Below are 23,388 nucleotides of genomic sequence, written 5' to 3'. Positions count from 1 at the left end.
CATACTATTTTGTTATTAAATGGAAGAACGAAGTGCAGTTTTCATGTGTACATACAGATTTTACATTTGTATGCACGATCATTACTATGCATGCAATTATATTCTGAGGATCATGCATATATACATTAAAGTAATTAAGGTGTACTGAGCAGTACATAACATGGCCACTCATACAACAACATCAGCTCATGTATCTAAACAGGCAGACGTCATGCAGTGTATTGTGTATACAACATCATTTATTACTGTATAACATTTTTGTGTGACAGGCTGACAGCATACAAGAATTAATTTCCACAAGCAATTAGAGCCATAAAATTGTTTCGGTGCATGGCTCTATTGTGTTCCAATTGTTTGTATACTGTAAGCATATCATACTCAGGGAATATACCACCAATATATGGTGTAGTTTTCTACACCTCATTCTATCATAAAATATAGTGTGTTCACTTGAATTTGGTGTGGCTACATGAAAATCGATACAGGCGGTGCCATGTAATAGAAAACTAGGAAGAACAAAAGCACTTGTGAAGTGTAGATACTCTCCCACAAGTTGACCGTAAATTTAGCTGATATAATTCATACTACAGTGTAGCTACATGTTTTTATTAAAGTGATAAGTCACATGAAATAGAAGAGGTATAAATATTGCAGCAGTACAACTTTTCATAAATCAGTGTTTGATGCACTTAATTGGGTTTAAGTTTTAGGTTTAGAGCTGTGACTCCTCCATGATGCTCAGCTTCTTGTGGGTCCCCAATTGAATAGTGTACTATCATGTGACCAACTTCTTTACTCTGAGTGTGAACCATGTCCACAAAACAAATTGCCAGTTGTCAATTAACTCCCTGTCTCAAATGTGATGCTTTCATTATATACGTAACTAACTACAATATTCTGCATGTGATCATGATGATAACTGCACGTATCATATCAGTGTCTAACTAATGGGTGCTTATGGACATAAGATTTTTGACAAATTTGACTGATTCTTAAAAATTTCCAGTCGTAGCTACAGTATGCTGCTTAAGGAAATTGTTGATATGAAAAATTAATGCCTCAATATGGTTTTGTGGCATGAAGAAGATAGCTTTAGCTGGTGGTTTTAGCTGATTCATTGTAGCTAGGTATGCATGGAGTACTGAAGGTTTACCTGATTACCGGCATTGTTAATGTTGATTCATTAGCTTCATTCAAGAATCTCTTAGATAAACATTGGACTGAATATCATTATTTTTATAATGATTGATTTGTACGCATGTAATTGAGCAGGATTCATGCAGGCCGTGCCTTATTCCTAAAATTAGTACTAATACTAAACTTGATGATACCATAGATAATATAGTCCTTACCTTATCTATGATGATACTAAATGTTTCTTGGTTGAATATTTAATATTTTATAATTTCAAGAACTCATGTAGTGCATGAGTGTTGTGTAATGTCATAACACATTAGAAAACGATTCAACACTACTCAGTCCCTGCTCCTACGACTTCAGCTGATCGCGGTAGCTACCGAATTGTTCCATTTGTCGGGGGGGGGGGGGGGGGGGGGGGAAAGCTGTTTTGTATAAAGTATTAAATTCTTGAAAATGGGATGGACAGTCTTGTTCTACTAGCTATCTCAAAACTGCTTACCTATATGGTACTACTAATAAATGCACTTCACTCTTGACGGCGAAGTTATTATAGTATATATTTTTGTAAAATTACGTTCGTTTTGATTATTCTAAGTTCGATTGTGGGATCTAACTGTGCAAGACAGTCTTGACTTTCACCTCGATTTTCACCGTAGCACCGAGAACGAAGATCAGAGACGGGAGTACAGGATATACACCAAAGGTTCGAGGCAAGATTTAAGACAGATTTAAACAGCTGTCATCACCGGTGCGTACGTCTCGGCGTACGGTAGTTCTCGAGCTCTTGGCACGCCAATTAAATGCCTTGCACGAGTGCCTTGCAAATGCTAAATGGGTCAAAAAGTAGATAAGAATTGTGTTCCAGAAGAAGTTCCAGAGGAATTAAAACATGTTTATCTCAAAGGAGTCCAGCAGACCGGAGAAGAACTCGGAAATGGCGCATACGGTCGAGTCTTTAAAGTGAAGCATAATGACCAAGTGTATGCTGCTAAGGAGATTCACCAGATTTTGATAGACACTGCAAGTGTGGAAGAAAGTGAAACCTTAAAAAACTGCTTTGTTCAAGAATGTCTTCGTTGCAAGAGTATATGTCATGAAAATATAGTGGGATTCAAGGGAATTTACTCAGAGCGGGATGGAATTCCTATTATGGTGATGGAACTTATGCACTCCAGTCTTAGGATTTTTCTAGAGAGAAATGCTTTTCACATCAAAACAGAACAGAAAATATCCATCTTGCAGGATGTATCTAATGGGTTACTCTTTCTCCACACTCGCGATCCAATCATAATTCATCGTGATCTGTCTACGAACAATATTATGTTGACAAGCAATATGGTAGCTAAAATAGGTGACCTTGGCGTGGCCAAGGTGCTGACGACAGTAGATGGTACAAAAACCAACAGCAATCTTACTGGGTATCCTGGAACACCTGATTTTATGCCTCCAGAGGCATTGATTAAGAATGATCCAGATTATGGCACTCCTATAGATGTGTTTTCTTTTGCTGTAGTAGCTCTTCACGTATTCAGTGAAAAATGGCCAACACCATCTTGCAAGTATAGTCAAGACTTGCATACTGATAAAGTTACCTGTCTTTCTGAAGCAGCACGACGCCAAGAGTACATAGACATGTTAACAGGTAGAACAGCTGTGTTGAAGCAGTTGATAGAGAAATGTTTAAATGGTAACCCAAATATACGTCCTTCTATAGAAGAGGTTTATAAGGAGTTGGATATGATGGCAAGGGATGTAAGTATGATATGGTCTGTAATCAAATGCCATGTATTTGTTGTTAATTGTGACCTAATTTGGGAAAACCATTGATCTATGCACATCAATTGATTGTGAAATATGTGATTTTAACCATTTCAATCCAGTATAGCTTGGGAAGTTAAAAGCTACGAGTTTGAAATTTTTACTGTGAATGCAGCCAACCATACACTGTAAATTTAGAAGTGTGAAGTTCATGCTGATGGTATGACTCCTGTGGTCGCCAGTGTTGGGCAAGTTACTTTTTAAAAGTAATTAGTTACATATTACATATCACTTGTAACTGAACTATTTAGTTACAGTTACATATTACCCATAAAATAAAGTAACTATAATAATATTACATATTATATTACTTTGTGTCCACAGCCTTAAGCTGTCACGTGTGAAACTACCACCTTATCACGTGATATGATTTCGTTGTTGGGCAATGTGCAAATTTTGGTTATAAGTAAGAAGTTGGTGAATAAGCTTCGTTCAGTAGGCTTCGTTACTTCGTTGTGGCTAGGCATTACTCAGTGGATTACTAACAAGATTAGTAACTTCGTTACTTATAATACAAATATTACATAATATTAGATTCGTTACAGTAACTATATTACTTAGTTAATGCGTTACATTTGTAAGTAAAGTAACTTGAGTTATATTACCTGTTTTTAGAGCGTATTTCGTTATATTACTTAGTTACCACAAAAGTAATAATATTACGTAACGCGTTACTCCCAACTCTGGTGGTCGCTTAGTGCGATCATCATACTTCAGAAGTATGAACATCACACTTTGAAGTATGAGCATCATACAAAGTGATCGCAGGAGTCATACCATCAATTTACAGTGTAGTGTTTATTTCACTTCAATCCATAGCAGCTAGCTATTGATATAACCATGATTTTGAGCACCTTTTTCACGATGTTATCTGTAACACAAGCACGTCACCATAGGTGGTGGTGCAGATGGTGGGTGGGTGATCAATATATGAACAGAAAATTGCCGAGTGGGTCACATTGTGTCTCCAGTCTTAATAGTGGGCTCTCAAGACCACCAGTGCCACTGAAAATTAAAGAAATGTATGTAGAAAGTATCTGGACATTTACCAAGGTTGTTCATGTTCTAGTCTTGTGTTTCAGCTGGCCTGTGGCATTAGAGAATTCCCAGTGGCTAGCACATGTCTCTAGAAATCCACTTGTGAAAAGTAACCTCAAATCAGAAGCAGGGCTGTGTAGAGTATTGGTATGCTATCCATTCATGGTGAAAAGTGACCTTCACTGGTGTGTACGTAGATTGACAATTATATATCAAAAAAATTGGTCACAATTATTGTACAATAGCTACATCACAGCTGTAAGAGAGTGATTTGCAGCCCTCAGGGTTTGGATCTATCAAATCCCAAGCACCCGTTATACCAGTGATATCAGATCTGGAGCACATCGAATCCTATAAAAAAGGATTCATAGGATTTGATTGATTGTCCATAGGAGTTGATTTGATGTGTTCCTGGTATGTAGCTGTGCTCATCTGATAGGTGAAAGAACTAACAAGCAGCTAAGCACTCTCTCCATTTCTTTTATATGCTATAAGCATTTGATGGCCGACTGTAAGCATGGGCTATGATATATATGTCTCTCAAAATGTTATTGCTACATTATAATCCATGCAAAAACAGCCAAACTTTATAAAAGGGGTGCAGCCTTCAAAAAGCACGGGTAAAAAAGTTGTGAAATCAAAAGTGGTGGCCATGAAATGGCTACAATGATGTGGATGATAGTTAATTTTAATAATGGCTTTGTGCATTAATAAAATTTATTATCATCGATATCATTACAGCCCTTTCATGGCTGCCATCTTTGATTTTACAACTTTTTCACTAAGGCCACACCCTTTGTATACAGCTTGGCTGTTTTTGCATGGATTTCACTTATTTTGTAGGTTAAATATATCCATACAAAAACAGCCAAGCTGTGAAAAAAGGGTGCGGCCTCCAAAAAAGCCAGGGTGAAAAGGATGTGAAATCAAAGGTGGCGGCCAAGAAATGGCTGTGATGGTAGGTTAATGGCAAAAATTTTAATAACGACAATTCAGGTGAATTTGTGTTGCCTTCTTCTAGGATTTGGCACCAAATTCACCTGAATTGTCGTTATTAAATTTTTTGCCATTAACCTACCATCACCTTTGATTTCACATCTTTTTTCACCCTGGCTTTTTTGGAGGCCGCATCCTTTTTTACAGCTTGGCTGTTTTTGTATATATAGATATCACTTCTTTTTGTATTTGTCTACTCCAAAGCCAGCCTGTGGCCAGCTTGTAGTTCTTTTATTTGTCTTTCTGCAGAAAGGAGAAGACATCAAGACCTGAATTCTATGGTTTTATAATGATGCATTTTTTAATACTGTATGAAAATTATCACATGTCCTCTCTCCTACAGGTAGACAACTTTGTAGCAGAAATCTCCACAAGGTAACTTGTTTGTAGCTGAAGTCTACAGGGTGACTTCTTTGTTGCTGAACTCTCTACAAGGGGATTTGTTTGTAGCTGCACTCTCTATAGGGTGACTTGTTTGTAGTTGAACTCTCTATAGGGTGACTTATTTGTAACTGAACTCTCTCCAGGGTGACTTGTTTGTAGTTAAATTCTCTACAGGTGACTTGTTTGTAACTGAACTGTCTACAGGGTGACTTTTGTGGTTGAACTCTACAGGGTGACTTGTTTGTAACTGAACTCACTACAGGATGACTTGTTCATAGTTTAATTCTCTCCAGGATGATTATTTGTAACTGAACTCACTACAGGGTGACTTGTTTGTAGTTGAACTTTCATCAGGGTGACTTGTTTGTAACTGAACTCTCTCCAGGGTGACTTATTTGTAACTGAACTCACTACAGGGTGACTTGTTCATAGTTTAACTCTCTCCAGGGTGATGTATTTGTAACTGAACTCACTACAGGGTTACTTGTTTGTAGTTGAACTATCTAGGGTGGCTTATTTGTAACTGAACTCACTACAGGGTGATTTATTTGTATTTGAAATCTACAGGGTGATTTGTTTGCAACTGAACTCTCTTCAGAGTGACTTATTTGTAACTGAACTTTCATCAGGGTGACTTGTTTGTAACTGAACTCTCTCCAGGGTGACTTATTTGTAACTGAACTCACTACAGGGTGACTTGTTTGTAGCTGAACTATCTACAGGGTGACTTTGACTTATTTGTAATTGAACTCTCTACAGGGTGATTTATTTGTAGCTGAAGTTTGCAGGGCGACTTGTTTATTACTGAACTCTCTTCAGAGTAACTTGTTTGTAGTTAAACTCTCTACAGGTGACTTGTTTGTAACTGAACTCTCTACAGGGTGATTTTTTGTAGTTGAACTCTCTACAGGATGACTTGCACATGGTGACTAGATTGTAACTGAATGTTCTAATAGAAAGATTTATTATGAAGCTGAATGTTCTATTAGGGTGACTACACTATTAGAGTATATCTCGATCGTGCACGTGTTATGCACCTCTCAATATTATGCCCCACCACTCCCCTCCCAGGCAAGGGTGGGGGAAAGGTGGAGATTTGACTTTTTCTAAAATCAAATTCCCCACCTGTGGGGAATGACGAGTAGTCAAATCCCCACGTAGTGTACTTTGGGAAAGTAGGTTATTCTTGCAGGAGGTGCATAATTTATAAAGTCAAGCAAGTGCTAAAATTTTTGAACAGTCAAATACCCCACTAGTGCAGCAATTTTTAAGGTCAAATCGGATCAAATCCCCCACTATTCCCTCATGTATGCCCGGGAGGGGGTAGTGGGGCCTAATAATGTTAGGTGCATTACACCTAGTTGACTTTCGTAGTGTAACTCAGTGGCTTTTTAATCTAATTCCTTATAACCACTGAAATCTTGTTCTAAAACAATTAATCTACCTCTGTACTTATTTTCAACTGATTCCATAAACTGGTTTGCCTGGTAGGCGTGACAAGCAATACTTTTTTTATTTGCAAAACTCGATCATGTGCTTTTTACACATAGTTGGCATTTTTGTTATAACTCCATGACTGTTAATGCGATTTCTTTAAAACCACAAAAGATTTGCATTATGATAGTTACTCCATGTACAGACCGAGTTTCAAGTAATTCTGTCAAGCGGTTCACCCTGGAGGCGTGACAACAAATCACCTTTGGATTTTTGAAAAATCACGCATAACTCCCTTGTTCTTTGTCTGATCTGTACCAACATTGGACTGTAAATATGCAGTATTACGTTCCTTCTGCCCTCCACATTTTAAGTAAATTGATCAAAGCACGTGCAAGTTATTACAATTTTTCTAAAGCTTACATGTGTATGTTGTAATTCTACATATTCACGCCAGTAATACCATAAAAAAACAACAAAAAAACATTTTTCTGAAGTGTGCGAAACGAAGATTAAGAAGAAAAATACAAAGAAAATAAAGTGAACTTTGAAGGCACGTATCTCAGTGATGGATGGGCAGATTCAACTCAAATTTGGAATGGAAGGTTCCCTACCCTGAGGAAGTGTCCACAGCAAAATTGGTTAATTTCTGTCCTGCCATTATTGAGTTACGGACACGTGAAAATGGTGTTTTCTTGGTTCCTATAAAATACACACTTGCCTGTTGCGCTCCCACACTAGCTGTACTTGGCTGCACTACACACTATCGTGTGTCTTGATACCCAAAGTCAACCATAAACTGGCTTTGAGGTTTTTTTACACAAATCATTGTTCTTCTTATCTGCAGATGCAATGAAGATGATATGACAAACTAGTGCTCTACCAATACAGAAAGCAACCTACCGATTTGATACTAAAGCTGATTTATACTGATATAATTTTGTGCTTGCTTGTTCGTAGCTATACAGTGGAACCCATCTAAGATGGACTCCATTGGGAAAATGAAATATGTCCTTTATATGGAGTTGTACTTATTGTAGGGTAGCAGTGATAGTAGTAGCCGGTTGCCAGATTTAACCACAGTAGGATCACTTCGTCTTCGACGGATGCAGACTGCACAATCAAGCCAGTAAGGAACAACACTACGACGCCATCTTATTCATTATAGCACGTGCATGACATTACATCATAAATTCTAAATATAGCCTACTTAACTAACAATGACCTATACACTGTACTACGCTAAGTTACTCAGTCAGTCCATGACATCTTTGGGGGGGGGACGACGCCAATTCCTTGATCCAGGTCCTGACCTTATCTCTACAACGTTCTGCAGTTCTTCAGTTTGGGATGCCCAGCCTCTCTGGTTGCATTGCTACTGGGATCACTGTTAGCCGCACTCTGGATGGATACATCCTTAACACAGGTACTGTCATTTGACAATGAATTGGCGGATACTTCCAGTGGTATTAGCCTGGTGATAGGATGGTTGGTTTTACCCTGAGCAGTTCTTATGTTGGTAGCTTGAACCAGTCCATCATTTTCCTGTAACAATTCTTCAACCACTGCTAATTTCCATGAGATCCTTGGGCTGTCATCATGTACCAGTACAATGTCACCTTGTTTAATCTGTTGAACATTATTCCCAGAGGTTCTATGATGTTTTCTGAGCGAGGTGAAATACTCATGTCTCCAACATGACCAAAATTGACTAAGAAGAGCTGCTTGTAAGCGTGCCCTTTGATTTACTTCTGAGTAGTCACCAAAGGTAGGGTCATCTAGGTCTTGTTCTGTCACCTGTTTATGAGGAAGAGACACAATGTGGCGGCCATGCAGTAGTTGTCATGGAGTCAGTGGTTCAAGGTCATTTAGTTCACAGGAAACATATGTCAGGGGTCGGTCGTTCAGAATAACCTCTACCTCCACTATCAGTGTTTGAAGGACTGCTAAGGTGACCCTTGATCTTCCAAGTACCTTCTTCAGAGCCATCTTAGTGAGTCCAATGAGACACTCCCACCAGCCGCCATACCAGGGAGCACGCTTGGTATGAAGCGCCACTGAACCCCTTGTCTCCCTAGCATGTCCGCAAGATGGTCTGACTGTAGGAGTCATCGTAGCTCTTCTGCTGCTGCTGCTGTATAAGTGGAAGCATTATCTGACACAAGGATCTGTGGTAGGGATCTACGACTGGCAATCTCCTAAACGCTAGGAAAAATGTCTCCACACTCAGGTCCGTCACAATTTCAAGGTGGATTGCCCAGGTTGTGGAACATGTAAATAGGCAGACATACACTTTGGATTCCGTGCTGGAGTTTCATACATACAGTGCCCTGGTAAAGTCTATTCCAGTAACGGAGAAAGGATCTGACTCACATGTGTGGATCTCTGGTAGGGGTGGAGGGTCTGGGACAGCATATGGCTTTCCACTGTGTTTACAACAAATTACACAATGACGTAGTAGTGATTTGATTCGTTGTCTAACAGTGGGGATCCAGAATCTCTGCCGTATGGCTGTTAGAGTGGCATTAGTCCTAGCATGAAACAACTGCAAATGCACACTGTGAATGACAAGTGATGTTAAGGTGTGTTTGGGTGGGAGTAGAAGTGGAAACTTAGCCTGAGAGGAGCATTATGTATTCTGCCATCACAATGAAGCATGTGATCTTCATCCAAAAATAGATGGAGTTGTCTAACAAGTGGAAGTCTCTTAGTAGTTGATGATGGAGAGGTGAGGCTTGCAATCCCCTTGGAATACATTTCTTCTTGGCATTGCTTCACCCATGTGACCAGAGCATGATGTAGTTCTAATGGTGTCAGTGGACCAGTAAGCCTCTCCTGTGGTTGCTTCTTACAGTTGGTGATAAATTTGCAAAGATAAGCTGTGACTCCCAAAAGCCTGGATAGTGTGCTGTAATTAGATATGTTGATATGGTGAATATGTATGGTACCTGAACTCCTTTGAAGGGTGGTTGGGTTGAAGGTGGTCGAAGTTACAGCCAATGCTTGCATTTCAATGTTGGGTGAAGATTGCCAAACAGGCCAACTGTTTTCAGAAGGTAGCCATTGGGACCCATGGATCCACAATGTCGATGACTTCTGTTGTGAGGAGGGGATTCCTCTGTTAAACAAGTCTGCAGGATTGTCCTGTGTTGGACAGTATCTCCAGTAGTGCTGGGCGGTATTGAAAAATAGCAAATGGTATACCTTCCATAAAAAGTATCACGGTATTACTAAATATCGCGGTATTAATGTAAAAGCCATTAGTATTAAAGTAACTGCCATTTACCTCAACAAAAGCACCAAATACCCATGGTAGCTCAGCAAACTTCAGGTACAAATTACCACAAACAAACTTGTTTACATAGTTTGATTAACTGACTACATCAGCACCGGGTAAGTAGAATTCTAGGAAAACGGGAACGGGACGGGAACGGAAAGCGGAAACGACCAACGGAAAATGTGTGGGAAAGGCCATCATGTCAATGTACAGTTAGGGTTTTTACACCGGCGTATTTCTTTCAGCATACTACAGCAGTTAGGTTAGGTTTCTTACCCCGGCGTATTTGGTACGTTTCCTCTAAAACGATCGAGATAAACTCTACTGATAGAGCAGTCGTATGACGCCCACACATACAATAAACTATAGCTACTAACTCACGCTGCTTCCTTTGTCTATACTTCAGTATGTATCCCAGTGGATAAGCGCCTAGTGAATAATTAAAACTGGGTTGCGGAATATATAATCATACTATGGTTGCGGTTATCGACCGCAGCATAATGTTTAATGATCACACTGCTATGTAGGATCATCCAATATTTTCAGCATTTTCGCAAGAGTAGAGAGTATGCTAGGGGGAGGAGGTAAATTCAGATATGCTTTTCAAAAATGTTGGTTTGATAGCAAATAAATAACTCATAGTAATTTAGTGCCAGGTTAGAATGGTAATGTGGTGGAAGTCGAGTGTAAGTTGGGACTCTGAATCTTTGCTTCAGGTTACAAAGCCAATTATCATACACAAATTATAAATAATCAACATTTTATTGACACCTTAAATCAAAGGACAAAGCAAGCAAATGTGAAGAATTTAAACCCAAAAAATTACACAGGTTATTGTTCATGCAAACTTTAGTATCAACAGTTTTTATAGTAGCTATGCTTTTGGATAGTAGTGAGGGGGTCAGTGAAGAGTACTCTCTGTACACTTGTGAAAATGCTATTATGGATGATCCCTTACCTATCACACTATGACCACTGACCACTGACACGCGCTTGAAGAAATTATTAGCTACACCTCTGATAAAAATGCAAATGATAGACATAACTCAGGTACAATCATTAGAACAGTACACCTCAAGTACAACTGCTACATGTCAGTAAACTCATGGTAAACTACAAAAATTAAACTGCATAATTAAACCAATGACTAAGTGCAACTACCAGCTACCAAGTGTCCAAAAACTTAGCTACAAGTGAAGGCTGAATTCATCCAACATGTGTTGAACATGTACATCAGACAAGAGTACTTTAACAGAGTAATCCACCTTAATGTGCACATTGGCATCAAAATCATTAAAATGCACACAAACACAATCTTTCAATGCATGATAATAAACATTGCGAAGGTCACGGCTAAGCTGATAGATGCCTGTGTGAGGGTTCAAAAACAAAACCTTTTCCTTATGCTGCAGCACAATATCCTCAGGTGAAGGCAATCGCCCAATTCTTTTTTTACAACCATTACATCTTGAAATATTACCCTTCACAAAGCAAATCCAAAATGGAGCCTGAACTGGTGGCTTGTCTTGTACTGGGGGTGATACTGTGTTTTCAGCTGCTGCAGATAAACATGGAGAGTCATATGAAACAAGTGGAGGAGGCACAGAACTAAAATGATTTGCATACCCATAATTTGCAAAATAGCCGTAAGTATTGCCATATGCATTAACAGGTGTTGAAGACACATGTGAAGGCATCACAGCACCATCAACGATTGGCCTATATGATAGCAAACTAGCAGAAGTGCACGTTGTAGGTCCCGACACATTTGAAACTAAAGGAGGGGGAGACTGAAAAACTGGTTCCTGATCAGAAGTGTGCAACGACACACTAGTAAGTTCATTGCTATAACTTTCTTCATCATGAATTCTACTAGTAAAATCATTGTCATCAGCATTATTAATATTGGCCTGAATCTGTTCAGAAACCTTCTTGGTAATTCCTTTCCTTGGCTTCTTTCCAGTGGTACTGGGTTTTCCACAGTCCGCTAAAGCCGTCAAATTTGGCTTGCATTTTAACTTTTTATACCATATTAAAAATAACTCTATTGTGCCAGCTTTCAAACTAGCAGCAACTGTGTGAGCACATATCTTTGCTGACTTGTATCCTAAGCAATCATCGCACAAATACCCCCCACCCTTTGCAGGTCGCACATAGTGTGGTTTCTGTCCACTGTTACTTTTTACCACATATGCTGATTCATCTCCTGGTGCCTGTACAATAGCTGACTGATCCTCTACAATGTTATTAACTCGGCTCCAAATGGTTTTCGCCATATGCGGTGGGAGCAAAAGACAGTCAAGTGGATTTGTTTGGGAATCATCGTCAGAATTATCTTGAGACAAAGGTATAGCAGGTGCTTTCATAAATCGGTTGATTTTACTTAATCTTTGTTTCTCAGTCATCTTGAACCACTTCTGGTGTTCACAAGCTAAGTTTGAATAATGAGAAACTAAACGATACTCACCATACATAGCAACAGCTTTCTCAACTTCACTACGTTGCTGTGTAATTAGGGCTTTCATACTCTCAACAAACTCTGGAAGCTGTGAGCCTTTACGTTGTAGATGTTGTTTCAGAATGTTATTTTTGGACTCTACATCATTAGTATAGTATGGGGTTGGAGGTGAACCCAAACCAGCCTGTTCCCTCAGTGGACGTATCATACAGTTACCAACTACTTCTAGACTGTGTTCTGAAAACCATTCATAAAATTCTGGTGGGGAATGAAATGGCTTCTCTAGATTGTTCCATCTATTCTGTAAACTGGTGAACTTGCTTTTCAACTCTGCGTTACTGACCACATCAACCAGACCAAGTTGTAGGGATTGTGGGTCTCCAAATATATCTTTTCGGTACTCCTTAATGACAACAGCAGAAACACCCAATTGTTGAAGTTTACGTTCAACATTTTGACGAAAATGCAAAAAACATCGTAAATGTAAAGCTTTGTTGAAAACAGCCGAGAAAGCATTCACAAGGGCTGCTTCACCATCTGTCCCAAAACATTGCAATCGAACAAGTTCTGGTTTTCTGCTAACCAGGGAAGACGCAAAGAAATGATATGCTTGAAAATCTTTTTTTACATGAACAAATAGTGGACCGATTAGAGTTGGATGCTTGCGAACATCATCCTTGGAAGTCAACAACAGATGACGGTAAGTGGTAACAGTCACATCAAAATCTCCAAGACTAAAAGTAGGATCGATTCCCAGAATACTAAATGAGGTAGATAGTGTGCAAAACCTGACAAGATCATCAAGTGTCCAATCAAATGCCAGCATCATCATAGGAAATGGTGCTCCAGTTACAATTCGAACAAAAGCATCCGGAGATTTGGAGCTTTCACTTTCCTTGCACATCATCATTAATGTGAACAGTGGGTCAAAGGATGATGACATTTTTTTCCGGATGTCATCAACCTGTTGTCTTCCACGAGGCATATCTCCTGCTGAATGTGCTGTTGTTATGTCACTGGTAAGCAAGCTAAGTGCACGCTTAGCAGAATTACTTGAAGAGACATCCTTTAATTTGCTCATAACACTAGGCATAGTCCGCACATATCCTTCAGATTTCACAGAATTTCCATGTGGGGCTACTTTTACTTCGTGTTCTTCAAAAGAAAACGTATATTGGACCAAAGCTAGGTTTAGAGTGTCATTCTCAGAATCTGTAATGATACACAAAAGTAGCTATTATAATAACATGTGGACTAGCTAAAAGTTGAGACTAGATATATAAATTGTAAATGGATCTGCAAATAACCAAACATATTTAGAATTTTCAAATTCTGTGTTATTGAATGTTTAACTTTGCCAAATGTATGGTGTGACAAAGTATGCCAAGAACTTTTCAGTAGAGTTGCAGCCCTACAAAGTATCAATATCAGAAGGATCAAATATAATGGGGAAAATAAACCACAGGCACTTCCTAAAATGGGTATAATAACAACCAAATTACACTATGACATATAAGTTGGAACACAGATTGATCATCATGTCAGCTTTAAAATGCTCATTGCTGAGTACATTCATTATTCTTCATTACAAACAAAATCAATTCATACTAACACTTCAACATGATGTAAACTAATACCTGTGACTAAAGTTTGGCTTGGTTTCTGCTATGATACAAAATAGCTTTGAACTCCTCTTTCATATATGAGAATAAGATTATATTCAAGCTTTTACCGTTTGACCATACCTCATGGCAAACTAAGCATTTTAAGATTTTACAGAATCTTTTAATAACACGCAAGTATTTACCATTGTATTCAATGCTTTATACTGCAACAAATAGGCTAAGTGTGACTATGCCCAGTTTTCACAGATCAGATCACAAATGTACATGTAGTACAGCTTTGCTTACCCTCCATAGTAACAACCATTTTGTTGAGGTCTTTGCTGGATTTACTCTGATAGTACCGCTTATAAACACGGTAATACGGAACATCAGGAGTTTCTTCAAGTGATTTGCCTAAAATTTCTACAAAACCAGCTTCATCAACGCTCAGATATCTTCTGTAACTCCCCTTCCATATCCACACTCCCATATCATCACACAGTACATCCTTAGGGCTAGACAATCTAGCCATATCAACTATAAAGACACAGTTACAGTTGATGTCAAAAGGAACTCTAGAGCACACTGAACTAGATGATAGTTCTGGATCAAGCAATGTATTAACACACTCTTTAGTATTTAACTGCTTAGATGTCTGACTGTAAATAGGAAGATTTGACAACTTGTGTAAGAATTTCTGGGGTTTATCATGAACAGTAGGCTGTTGTTTCCTAAATATAATATTACATACATGTATAATAAACAATCAAAACATTTATATACACATATGGCAAAATGTGTCACAGCATACATAAGCTATACGTAGACTATGAGTACAGCCGATCCTGTCTCAGTGGCCAATATTAAAACCTGTTTATCTCTGGGGATTATACCGTCCATGACTAATCATGCCATATAAGCTATACTGTACAGTTCAACGGAGAGTGTAGTTTCCTGTTAAAAATCCAGTGCAGGCATGAGGCCCATTATCATTATTCATTATTAAAGCCAGCCCACTTTTCCTGCATATTTACTACGAAGTGACTTCTCTATTAGAGTATTTCGATCCGAAGATTGTTAAAGTCATGAATTCGTCACCATGGGAGCCAGTTTTATAGCTACAACTACAATCAATTTTTCTTTTTAGCGTCATAAAAAGTTGTTACAGCCAACACACAGTTGAGTGCAATGCTTCACAGTGACGTTTTCAACATTGCAACTTATTTTGCTCAATTTCAAAGAATAATGACAATAAGGACCATTCAATGCGGGCGATCAGGCATGATGTGGGTGGAGGATGGGAAACTGCAGTCTCATTTAGAATGGCCTACACTACTTGGTTACCTCTACACAATCACTATACCCTAAGGACCATGAGTATGTTGCTTTGCTAACCACAAAAGTAATTACAATACAACAAAGTCACAAAATACAGTAAGAAGGTAAACATAGGGGTGTAATGTATTTTGTAGACTGGACTCACGGACTGAGCTTTAAACAATAATTCAGGTATTATCCATCTTTTGCAACACTGGAGATACTGTTAGCAAGCTACAACTGCTGGTACTGCTTCCCTCACAAGTCACAAAGGTTGCACACGCACTAATTTATTATAATACACATATGATATTTGTTTCCTAGTAGTGATAAAGCATGGTAGAGGCTATAGTTGTAGGCAGATGTTTTCCTTACTGTTCAGTACTTAGCACTTGTGTTAAGGCCGTAGCTAGTAATGAGCCAGTAATTATTCTCAGGCTCACAGCAGGTGAGAGGCACGAGGTGATGGACTATGCCAATAAACTGGCTCATCACTACAGCCCTAATACAACACTGAAGCAACAAATGAAAGCATCTGCACTACAGTAGCCTCTATCATGCTTTATCACTACTGGGAAACAAGTATCGTAAGTGTATTCTAATAAATTAATGCATGTGCAACCTTTGTGGCTTGTAAGGAAAAGCATTACCAGCAGTTGTAGCTCAATAGTGGTGTCTCCAGTGTTGCAAGAGATGGATAATGCCTGGATTATTGTTTAAAAGCTGTTTCCAGTTCAGTGCTTGAGTCCAGTCTGCGAGTCCAGTCCGCAAAATACAGTCACTACTGGAGATTTTGTCCATGAAAATCCAATGAAAAAAAATGTTCACCCTGTGAAAAGTGAAGTATTCATTGGGTGGCATCAATGAAATTTTATTTTCATAGCATTTTCATAGGAAAATTTAATGAAAACCCAATGAAAAATTACCACTGAAAATACTTTGAAACTGCTTTTCATGGAATTTTCATTGGAAATTTTTCATTGGGTTTTCATTATGAAAATGCTATGGAAATAAAATTTCATTGATGCCACCCAATGAATACTTTACTTTTCACAGGGTGAACATTTTTTTTTCATTGGATTTTCATGGACAAAATCTCCAGTAGCGAGTACACCAAACATGAGTGGTCACACATTCACAGTTGCTTCAAAGTATTACAATTCATAAAAATATTTTAAGTCACAACTATCCATACTGAGAAATTGTTTTCTTGACTGGTCTCTTAGAGCTTTACACAAAATTTGTATACACATGTGTACATGCACACAAGTGAATCACGACACATTTCTGAAATACAACCTATCATCATGCTACAATGACGCATACACAAAACCGCTGGTTATCATGCTCTTCAATCAGGCACCGGTTTTGCATGTACTTGCATGCACATGTAGCGATGTTACATCTGAGTGGTACTATAAAAGTTAAACTGTCACACCACCGTGCTTTCAGGTTTCTTGTGAAAAATACAAATGGCAAAGGACCACGTGCAAACGTTCACGTATGATCATGTGAATTTGCACACCTGGGTACAGGTACTGGCTGTGGAGTTCAGTGAAGGGAAGACCATACAAAACTTCTCAATAATTACATGATTATCCCTTTCAACACCAGGGATAGTCTTAAACACCCTCTATAACTTACTGCCAAGAGTCAGTCACACATGTGATGTGATCATGTTTGTACTTAGATTTTTGCCAGAAACCTGAAAAAGTGCTGCAAGTCCCACATGCTTCAACAAGAATAGACAAACAAGTGAGCCTCCATTCAAGTCATAATAATGACCAATCAGCACAAGTGAAAACAAAATCCCATGTTTGCAATCACACCCATTGGATACAACCACCAGACTGAAGGCACCAGATCTAAAGCTTTGAGTGCAATCTTATTCTTTAATGAACATTCTTGTGGCTACCCATGCATGTAGTGTGAAGTGTAGCTAGTAGAATTTAATTCCTATTAGGATATGCCACTTAAAGTATGCTTTGATGTAGCCAACAATGAAATTTCAAATTAAAATAGGTAATCTTCATTGGGTCAGCGAAGCTTAACAAGCAGCCTGCAGCATACACAGGAGTTATTATCTACTTATAACACCCTCTGTGATTGTTGGAATATGCCTGAGGTCTTAAATATCTCCTTGAATTTACTATAGTCTACACCACATAACACAGTGCAGCAGATAACTGCTATCTCTGACTGTTCAGTAGCTACACTGGCAAAACTAAAGGCAGACCTTAAAGCACACTGTACATTCAATTCAACTATGTACTAATGGTAAACTCACTTTACTGGAGACTCGATAGTTTTCACTACAGCTGGTCCAAATGTGTCACAGCCATCTGATTCACTTCCACTATCACTGCTACTGTACACAATAAGTTCGTAGATAAATAGCTAATGCGGCATTTGACAGTGAGCAACATACCTTGCAGAACCGTCATTAGTCGGCAGCCGCACATTATCTTTACTATACCTGCAAGCATAAAAGGTAATTGTTATACTAATCACATGTAAAAATAATGTGAATAGAATCAGACGAAAAAACGGCTCTGCATGGTAAGTATACTACGTTTTAGCTGCTGGTGCGAATGCTATAGCTACGTACCTTGGGAACTTCACTGGGGGTAAATCCTCGCTTTCATCCCCGCTATCACCAGACGAGATTACAATGGCCTGATGGCTAGTACTCATATCTGGCTGGATCTCGGGCTGGACGGTCAACTCTGTCTGAGACTCTGTCAGATCTGGGTCCGGCCCAGCCGCTAATTCTAGACTCGTCTGACACCACAAACGTGACAATGTAGTGTGAAACAAAAGCCAAGCACAATAAAATATTAAACCACGAGGCATTCAACAAGTAAACCTGCACCAGAAAGATAAAATGAGCTCACGAGACCACCCACTCGTTACTGATTTCCGTTTATGGCTGATTGTGTTATTACAGCCGGTGCTAATTTAGCGACGATAAGTATGGAAATGAGCTATGATGATGATGATGATGATGATGAATAAGCAAGTAAGGAAACAAATCAGGGGATAGTTGATGAGAAATGGTAAGTATTTTCCGTTGGTTTTTCCCGTTTCCGCTTTCCGTTCCTGTCCCGTTCCCGTTTTCCTAGAATTCTACTTACCCATCAGCACCTACCTACAAACATTGTCACATGTCTGGTTACCTTCTAAATAATGGGATGAAACAAGCCCACAGGGAGGGGGCAATGGAAACAGTGGAAATGGAAACTGGAGACAGAAAGTGGAAATGGAAAACAGAAATGGTCTAATCGTCATATAAATGTACCCTAGAGTAAAACCCTTGTTTAGTGGCCACCTCTTAAAGACCACCTCTGTATAAAGACCACATTGTAATTAGATCTCAAAGATGGCTAAGGCATACTGATCATTTCATGGTCACCTTTTATAAAGATCACCTCTTTACAAAGATCACCTCTTTACATTGCAATAATAGCTAGGTTCCAAACATCCTATGTCATAACCATTTTATCAAAACAGCTATAAAGACTAGGCTCATAAGGTCATCATCTCCTATGAGATGCCATTTTTCATTGATACAGTAGGTTGTAGTGCACTAGCTACATTTCACTTACATGGAATATTTTTGTATGACATATTCTGGTACCATAGTATTATCTATGCTGGTACAAACTAAGTGATGATGGTATATGACTCGAGTGAAGTGTGAACAAAGAGATGACATTGATATGAATCGTGAAATACATGTTACCAAATAGTAAGGAGGTGGTCTTTATCAAAGGTAACCACAAAGTGGTCCTTGGCCATCTTTGAGATCTATTTACAATGTGGTCTTTGTACAGATGTGGTCTTTATAAGAAGGTGGTCTTTAAGAGGTGGCCACTAAACAAGGATTTTACACTAGGGTACATTTATATGACAATTTGACCGTTTCTGTTTTCCATTTCCACTTTCCATTTCCAGTTTCCATTTTCCACTGTTTCCAATTGCCCACAGGGAGGCCATAGTGCCCAGACGGTATGGCGGTATTAAAAAGAATCGGCAGTATCAAAACCGGTATGACTTAAATATCACAGATTACTAACAATACCGGTATATTGCCCAACTCTAATCTCCAGCATTCTGATCCTGAGAGTTCAAGAATTTGAGTGACCTGATGAGCTACAAAAGCGTTGTTCGATTTCTGTCCCATAATCCAATGAAGGGCAATTTGGCTGTCTGACCAAAGCTGAATGGAGAGGTTGAGAGTGGTGAGAACTTGCGATATAAAACTGCACAATCGTGCTGCTGTAAGTGCACCCATCAATTCAAGTGTCGGTAGAGTGAGTGGCTTGAGGGGAGCAACTCTGGACTTCGCCATAATAAAGGAAGTGTTACTGCCTCTACATATGAAGGCCACTGCTCCATAGGCTGTGAGACTGGCATCAGCAAATACATGGAGCCTATCAGGTTGCTTGGAGGCACTCACTGTAGGGGAGTATTGTCTTGGGATCTGCACACTCTTGGCTTCTTGGATGTTCTCTGCTATGTTTAACCACTGTTTCTGGTCCTCATCAGTTAATGGCTCGTCCCAGTCCACATGCATTGCGTTGCCACAATGACTGCATAAAAGTCTTAGCTCTAATGGTCACAGGGGATAACAATCCCAGTGGGTCGAAGATCTTACATGATTCTCTCAAGACTTCTCTCTTCGTGACAAGTGAAGTTATGCTAGGAATCGGTGACTTGGACATGAGAGACAGTGTGTCTGTCTGTGTATCCCACTGTAGACCTAGAACATTGACTGGGTTGTTGGCATCCACTACCTTGTCCTTAGATGCTTACTCTGTGAGTTGGGGGCTATTAGAGGCCCAGCTTCTCAAATTAAAGTTGGCATCCTTCATTATGGAGTGAGCATTGTTGTAGTATGAGACAGCCTCTGATTCTGATTGGCACCCAGACACTATGTTGTCCACATACAGATTGGCAAGCATGTTCTGTGCAGTGGGAGATCTGTACAGAGACAAATGGCAGTGTAAAGTAGCATTCAACATGAAGGGTGAACATGCAGCACCAAAAAGGACTACTTTGAATCTTTTTGTCACCAACTCACTTTCTGGGTTCTGTGGATCACTCAGCCAGAGAAATCTAGTGTAGTCTCTATCGTCTTCATGTAGAGAAATGTCAGAAATGCCTTCTCTATGTCTGTGCAAACTCCAACAGGATGACTCCGGAATCTCAGAAGAATACAGCACAAATCATTTAGTTGGGGTTCACCTGTGAGTAGACAATCATTCAGACTGGGTTGGTCTCTTGCTTGATGGCAGCTGCAATCGTTGTACTCTCTCAATAAAGCCACGGTGTTCCTGACCCACTAGAATCTCACTGTACTTGTTAAGTAAAGGAGGGGTTAGCGCCAACTTGTGGGCCAGTGCTCTAGTGTGGTGGGCATAGGTGGAAAAATTAGTAGGAAGAGGTGGGTGGCTATCCTTCCATGGGAACCGAGCACTGCATGAACCATCAGATAGGCGCTCCACATTATTGGTAATATATGTATCCAGGAAACTGTTTGTGAGTTCATCTTTAGGAGTGATTCCCACTGATTCTACAGACCAGAGCTGTTCCAGGTTAGGAGTTGGTTGGGTTGCCACATGAAATGTGTTAGCAACTATCTTCCCTTGAGTGGTTGTCTCCAATGGGTCTGAGAGTAGATAGCCAAGCTTGGATCCCACAGCTGTGGGTCCATTACCCCTAATGACATGTTCCTCCACTATGTTCCAGTACTGGTCAGCTCCAATCAGCAGGGTGATGGAGAATTGTTCATCTGAAGAAATTGGATGCGCCAATTGTAGCCCAGCTAGGTAAGGGAGATTGATGATTGCCTTGTGGTCCACAGTGTGTATTGGTGCAGCAATCGTGGGAACAATAAGAACAGTTAGCGGAATCACCTGACTGGAAATACCTTAATTGTAGCAACATCCAACTTGGTAATGCGACTAGTTCCAGTACCAAACGTGGATAGCGAAAGTTCTACAGTGTCATGTGGCTGCATTTGTAGGCAGTCTACTAGTCCCTTGGTAAGGAAGGAGCGCTGGAATCCTTCATCAAAGAGAATGTTTGACTGGATGTGTGTATGTCTGGATGAGATGTTGGCTACTGCGGTCTTCAATAGACAAGTGGTATTGCCTGCCAGATGAAACGATGCTGTAGTTGTTGTTGATTGAGAGACAATCGTACTCAAGGATGCCTCAGTGGTAGCTGGGGTGGTTTTGGTGGTGACAGGGTTAGGTTCAGAGGTTTCCTGCTTCTTCAGTTTGGCCTTAACACAAAAGACTTGTATGGTGCTTACGATGGAACTTACAGCAGCGATACCTTGAAGTACAGGCATTGACTTTGTACTTTGCTAGGCAGTTAAAACAGGGATTCTTCTCAGTAACAAACTCCTTACGTGCTTGGCTGCTTGTTACTGTCTGGCAATGCATAGGAGAGTGAGATCCCTTGCAGATAACACAGGTGCATTGAGATGGTGTGCTGGATCATCCTATACCTTTGTTGGTTGCCTTGCCTGCATCAGCATAGAAGGCTGCAGTGGGTGACTACCATGAGGGGAGTGACCAGTCATAAGCTCTGCTTCAAACACTCAGGTTCTGTGGTACCAGTAGGAGAAATCGGATTTTTACTCTGTGGGATTGTAGAAGTGCCCAGTGCTTCGATGCGCCTTTGTAGACGTTTCCCTTTCATAATAACTCTAGATATCTCAGATTGGAGTTCTTCTGATTCTAGCACCTCTGCTTCCAGTTCTTCTTCGTTAATACGAGCTGCAATTTCTTTGTCCAAGTCAGCTAGAATGCTCTTTTTCCTGTCTAACTGTGAAATGAGCTCAGTAAGTGTGTCTGGGTCTTCCTTGTCTGGTGTTGTAGTGTTGCATCGTTCCAGTAATTCAAGGGTTGTAGTGAACAAACGTTTGAGGTAAGCTCGGCAATCATGACGAGATTGTATGAGACGTTTGAGTTCATCAGCCATGGCGTAGTCTACTTGCAGTCAAATTGGCATCACTGTGAGAAAGGTACAAACAAGAAATGTTCTGTAAATGATTCGCTTGCTTTAGTGGGTACTGTTAAAATGCCACGGTACCACGACGTTTGGGTAGTTAGTTAGAACTCGGGTTAAAATAAATGGCTAAGACAAACGAATCGCCAGGTCACGGCACCAGAAATGTAGGGTAGTGGTGATAGTAGTAGCCGGTTGCCAGACTTAACCACGGTAAGATCACTTCGTCTTCGACGGATACAGACTGTACAATCAAGCCAGCGAGGAACAACACTACGATGCCATCTTATTCATTATAAGCATGTGCTTGACATTACATCATACATTCTAAATATAGCCTACTTAACTAATAATGACCTATACACTGTACTACGCTAAGTTACTCAGTCAGTCCATGAAAGGGGTTTTCTAAAATTTTAAAACAATTGGTTTTAATCCACAAGACAGTGGAGCAAGATGAGTTATGGTACCATGTGAACCAGGTAAGATCAGTACAGAAGTGATGTTATTGAGCATGGGTTACCTATGGTGTGTGGCCTCTACTACCTTATCCAGACAATTAGGCACTAGTGCTGGGCAGGATTGAAAAATAGCAAACGGTATACCTTTCATAAAAAGTATCACGGTATTACTAAATATGATATTAGTGTAAAAGTCATTACTGCCATTTACCTCAACAAAAGCACCAAATACCCATGGTAGCTCAGCATGTACAAATTACCACAAATAAACTTGTTTACATACTTTGATTAGATGACTACATCAGTGACTACAATGTAGCTAGTCAGCTAACCAAAGTATGTAAACAAACATTGTCACATGTCTGGTTACCTTCTAAATATGGGATGAAACGAGCCCAATGGGAGGCCATAGTGTCCAGATGGTATGACGGTATTAAAAAA

The 23,388-nt window shown here is 39.7% G+C and overlaps 2 protein-coding genes across 2 annotated transcripts; one reads left to right on the top strand and one right to left on the bottom strand.

The window, feature by feature from the left end:
* The first annotated feature begins 1,971 nt into the window (after nt 1-1,971).
* LOC136255076 (dual specificity protein kinase shkA-like) lies at nt 1,972-7,943 on the top strand. The gene is made up of 2 exons (XM_066047795.1): nt 1,972-2,892; nt 7,851-7,943. Exons 1-2 carry the CDS (start codon nt 1,972-1,974, stop codon nt 7,941-7,943), a joined length of 1,014 nt encoding a protein of 337 aa, XP_065903867.1.
* Nucleotides 7,944-20,727: 12,784 nt separating this feature from the next.
* LOC136255075 (uncharacterized) lies at nt 20,728-22,058 on the bottom strand. The gene is made up of 3 exons (XM_066047794.1): nt 21,984-22,058; nt 21,399-21,755; nt 20,728-21,318 (listed from the first exon to the last, which is right to left on the bottom strand). The coding sequence occupies exons 1-3, from the start codon at nt 22,056-22,058 to the stop codon at nt 20,728-20,730; spliced, it is 1,023 nt and encodes a 340-aa protein (XP_065903866.1).
* Between the last annotated feature and the right edge of the window lie 1,330 nt (nt 22,059-23,388).

Source organism: Dysidea avara, chromosome 5, assembly GCF_963678975.1.
Source record: "Dysidea avara chromosome 5, odDysAvar1.4, whole genome shotgun sequence".
In the NCBI taxonomy this organism is placed as follows: domain Eukaryota; kingdom Metazoa; phylum Porifera; class Demospongiae; order Dictyoceratida; family Dysideidae; genus Dysidea; species Dysidea avara.
The sequence above is the reverse complement of the archived record's forward strand: the minus strand, read 5'-3'. Positions and strand labels throughout refer to the sequence as shown.

Excerpts from the sequence above, each read along its gene's own strand:
- LOC136255076 (XM_066047795.1), top strand. The coding sequence starts at position 1,972 with ATGGGTCAAAAAGTAGATAAGAATTGTGTTCCAGAAGAAGTTCCAGAG. Across the intron at positions 2,893-7,850 it reads TGGATATGATGGCAAGGGAT|GGTAGCAGTGATAGTAGTAG; the intron begins GTAAGTATGATA and ends TACTTATTGTAG.
- LOC136255075 (XM_066047794.1), bottom strand. The coding sequence starts at position 22,058 with ATGACTGGTCACTCCCCTCATGGTAGTCACCCACTGCAGCCTTCTATG. Across the intron at positions 21,756-21,983 it reads AGGCAAGGCAACCAACAAAG|GCCAAACTGAAGAAGCAGGA; the intron begins GTATAGGATGAT and ends TTTTGTGTTAAG. Across the intron at positions 21,319-21,398 it reads TGGATGTTGCTACAATTAAG|GCAATCATCAATCTCCCTTA; the intron begins GTATTTCCAGTC and ends GTGGACCACAAG.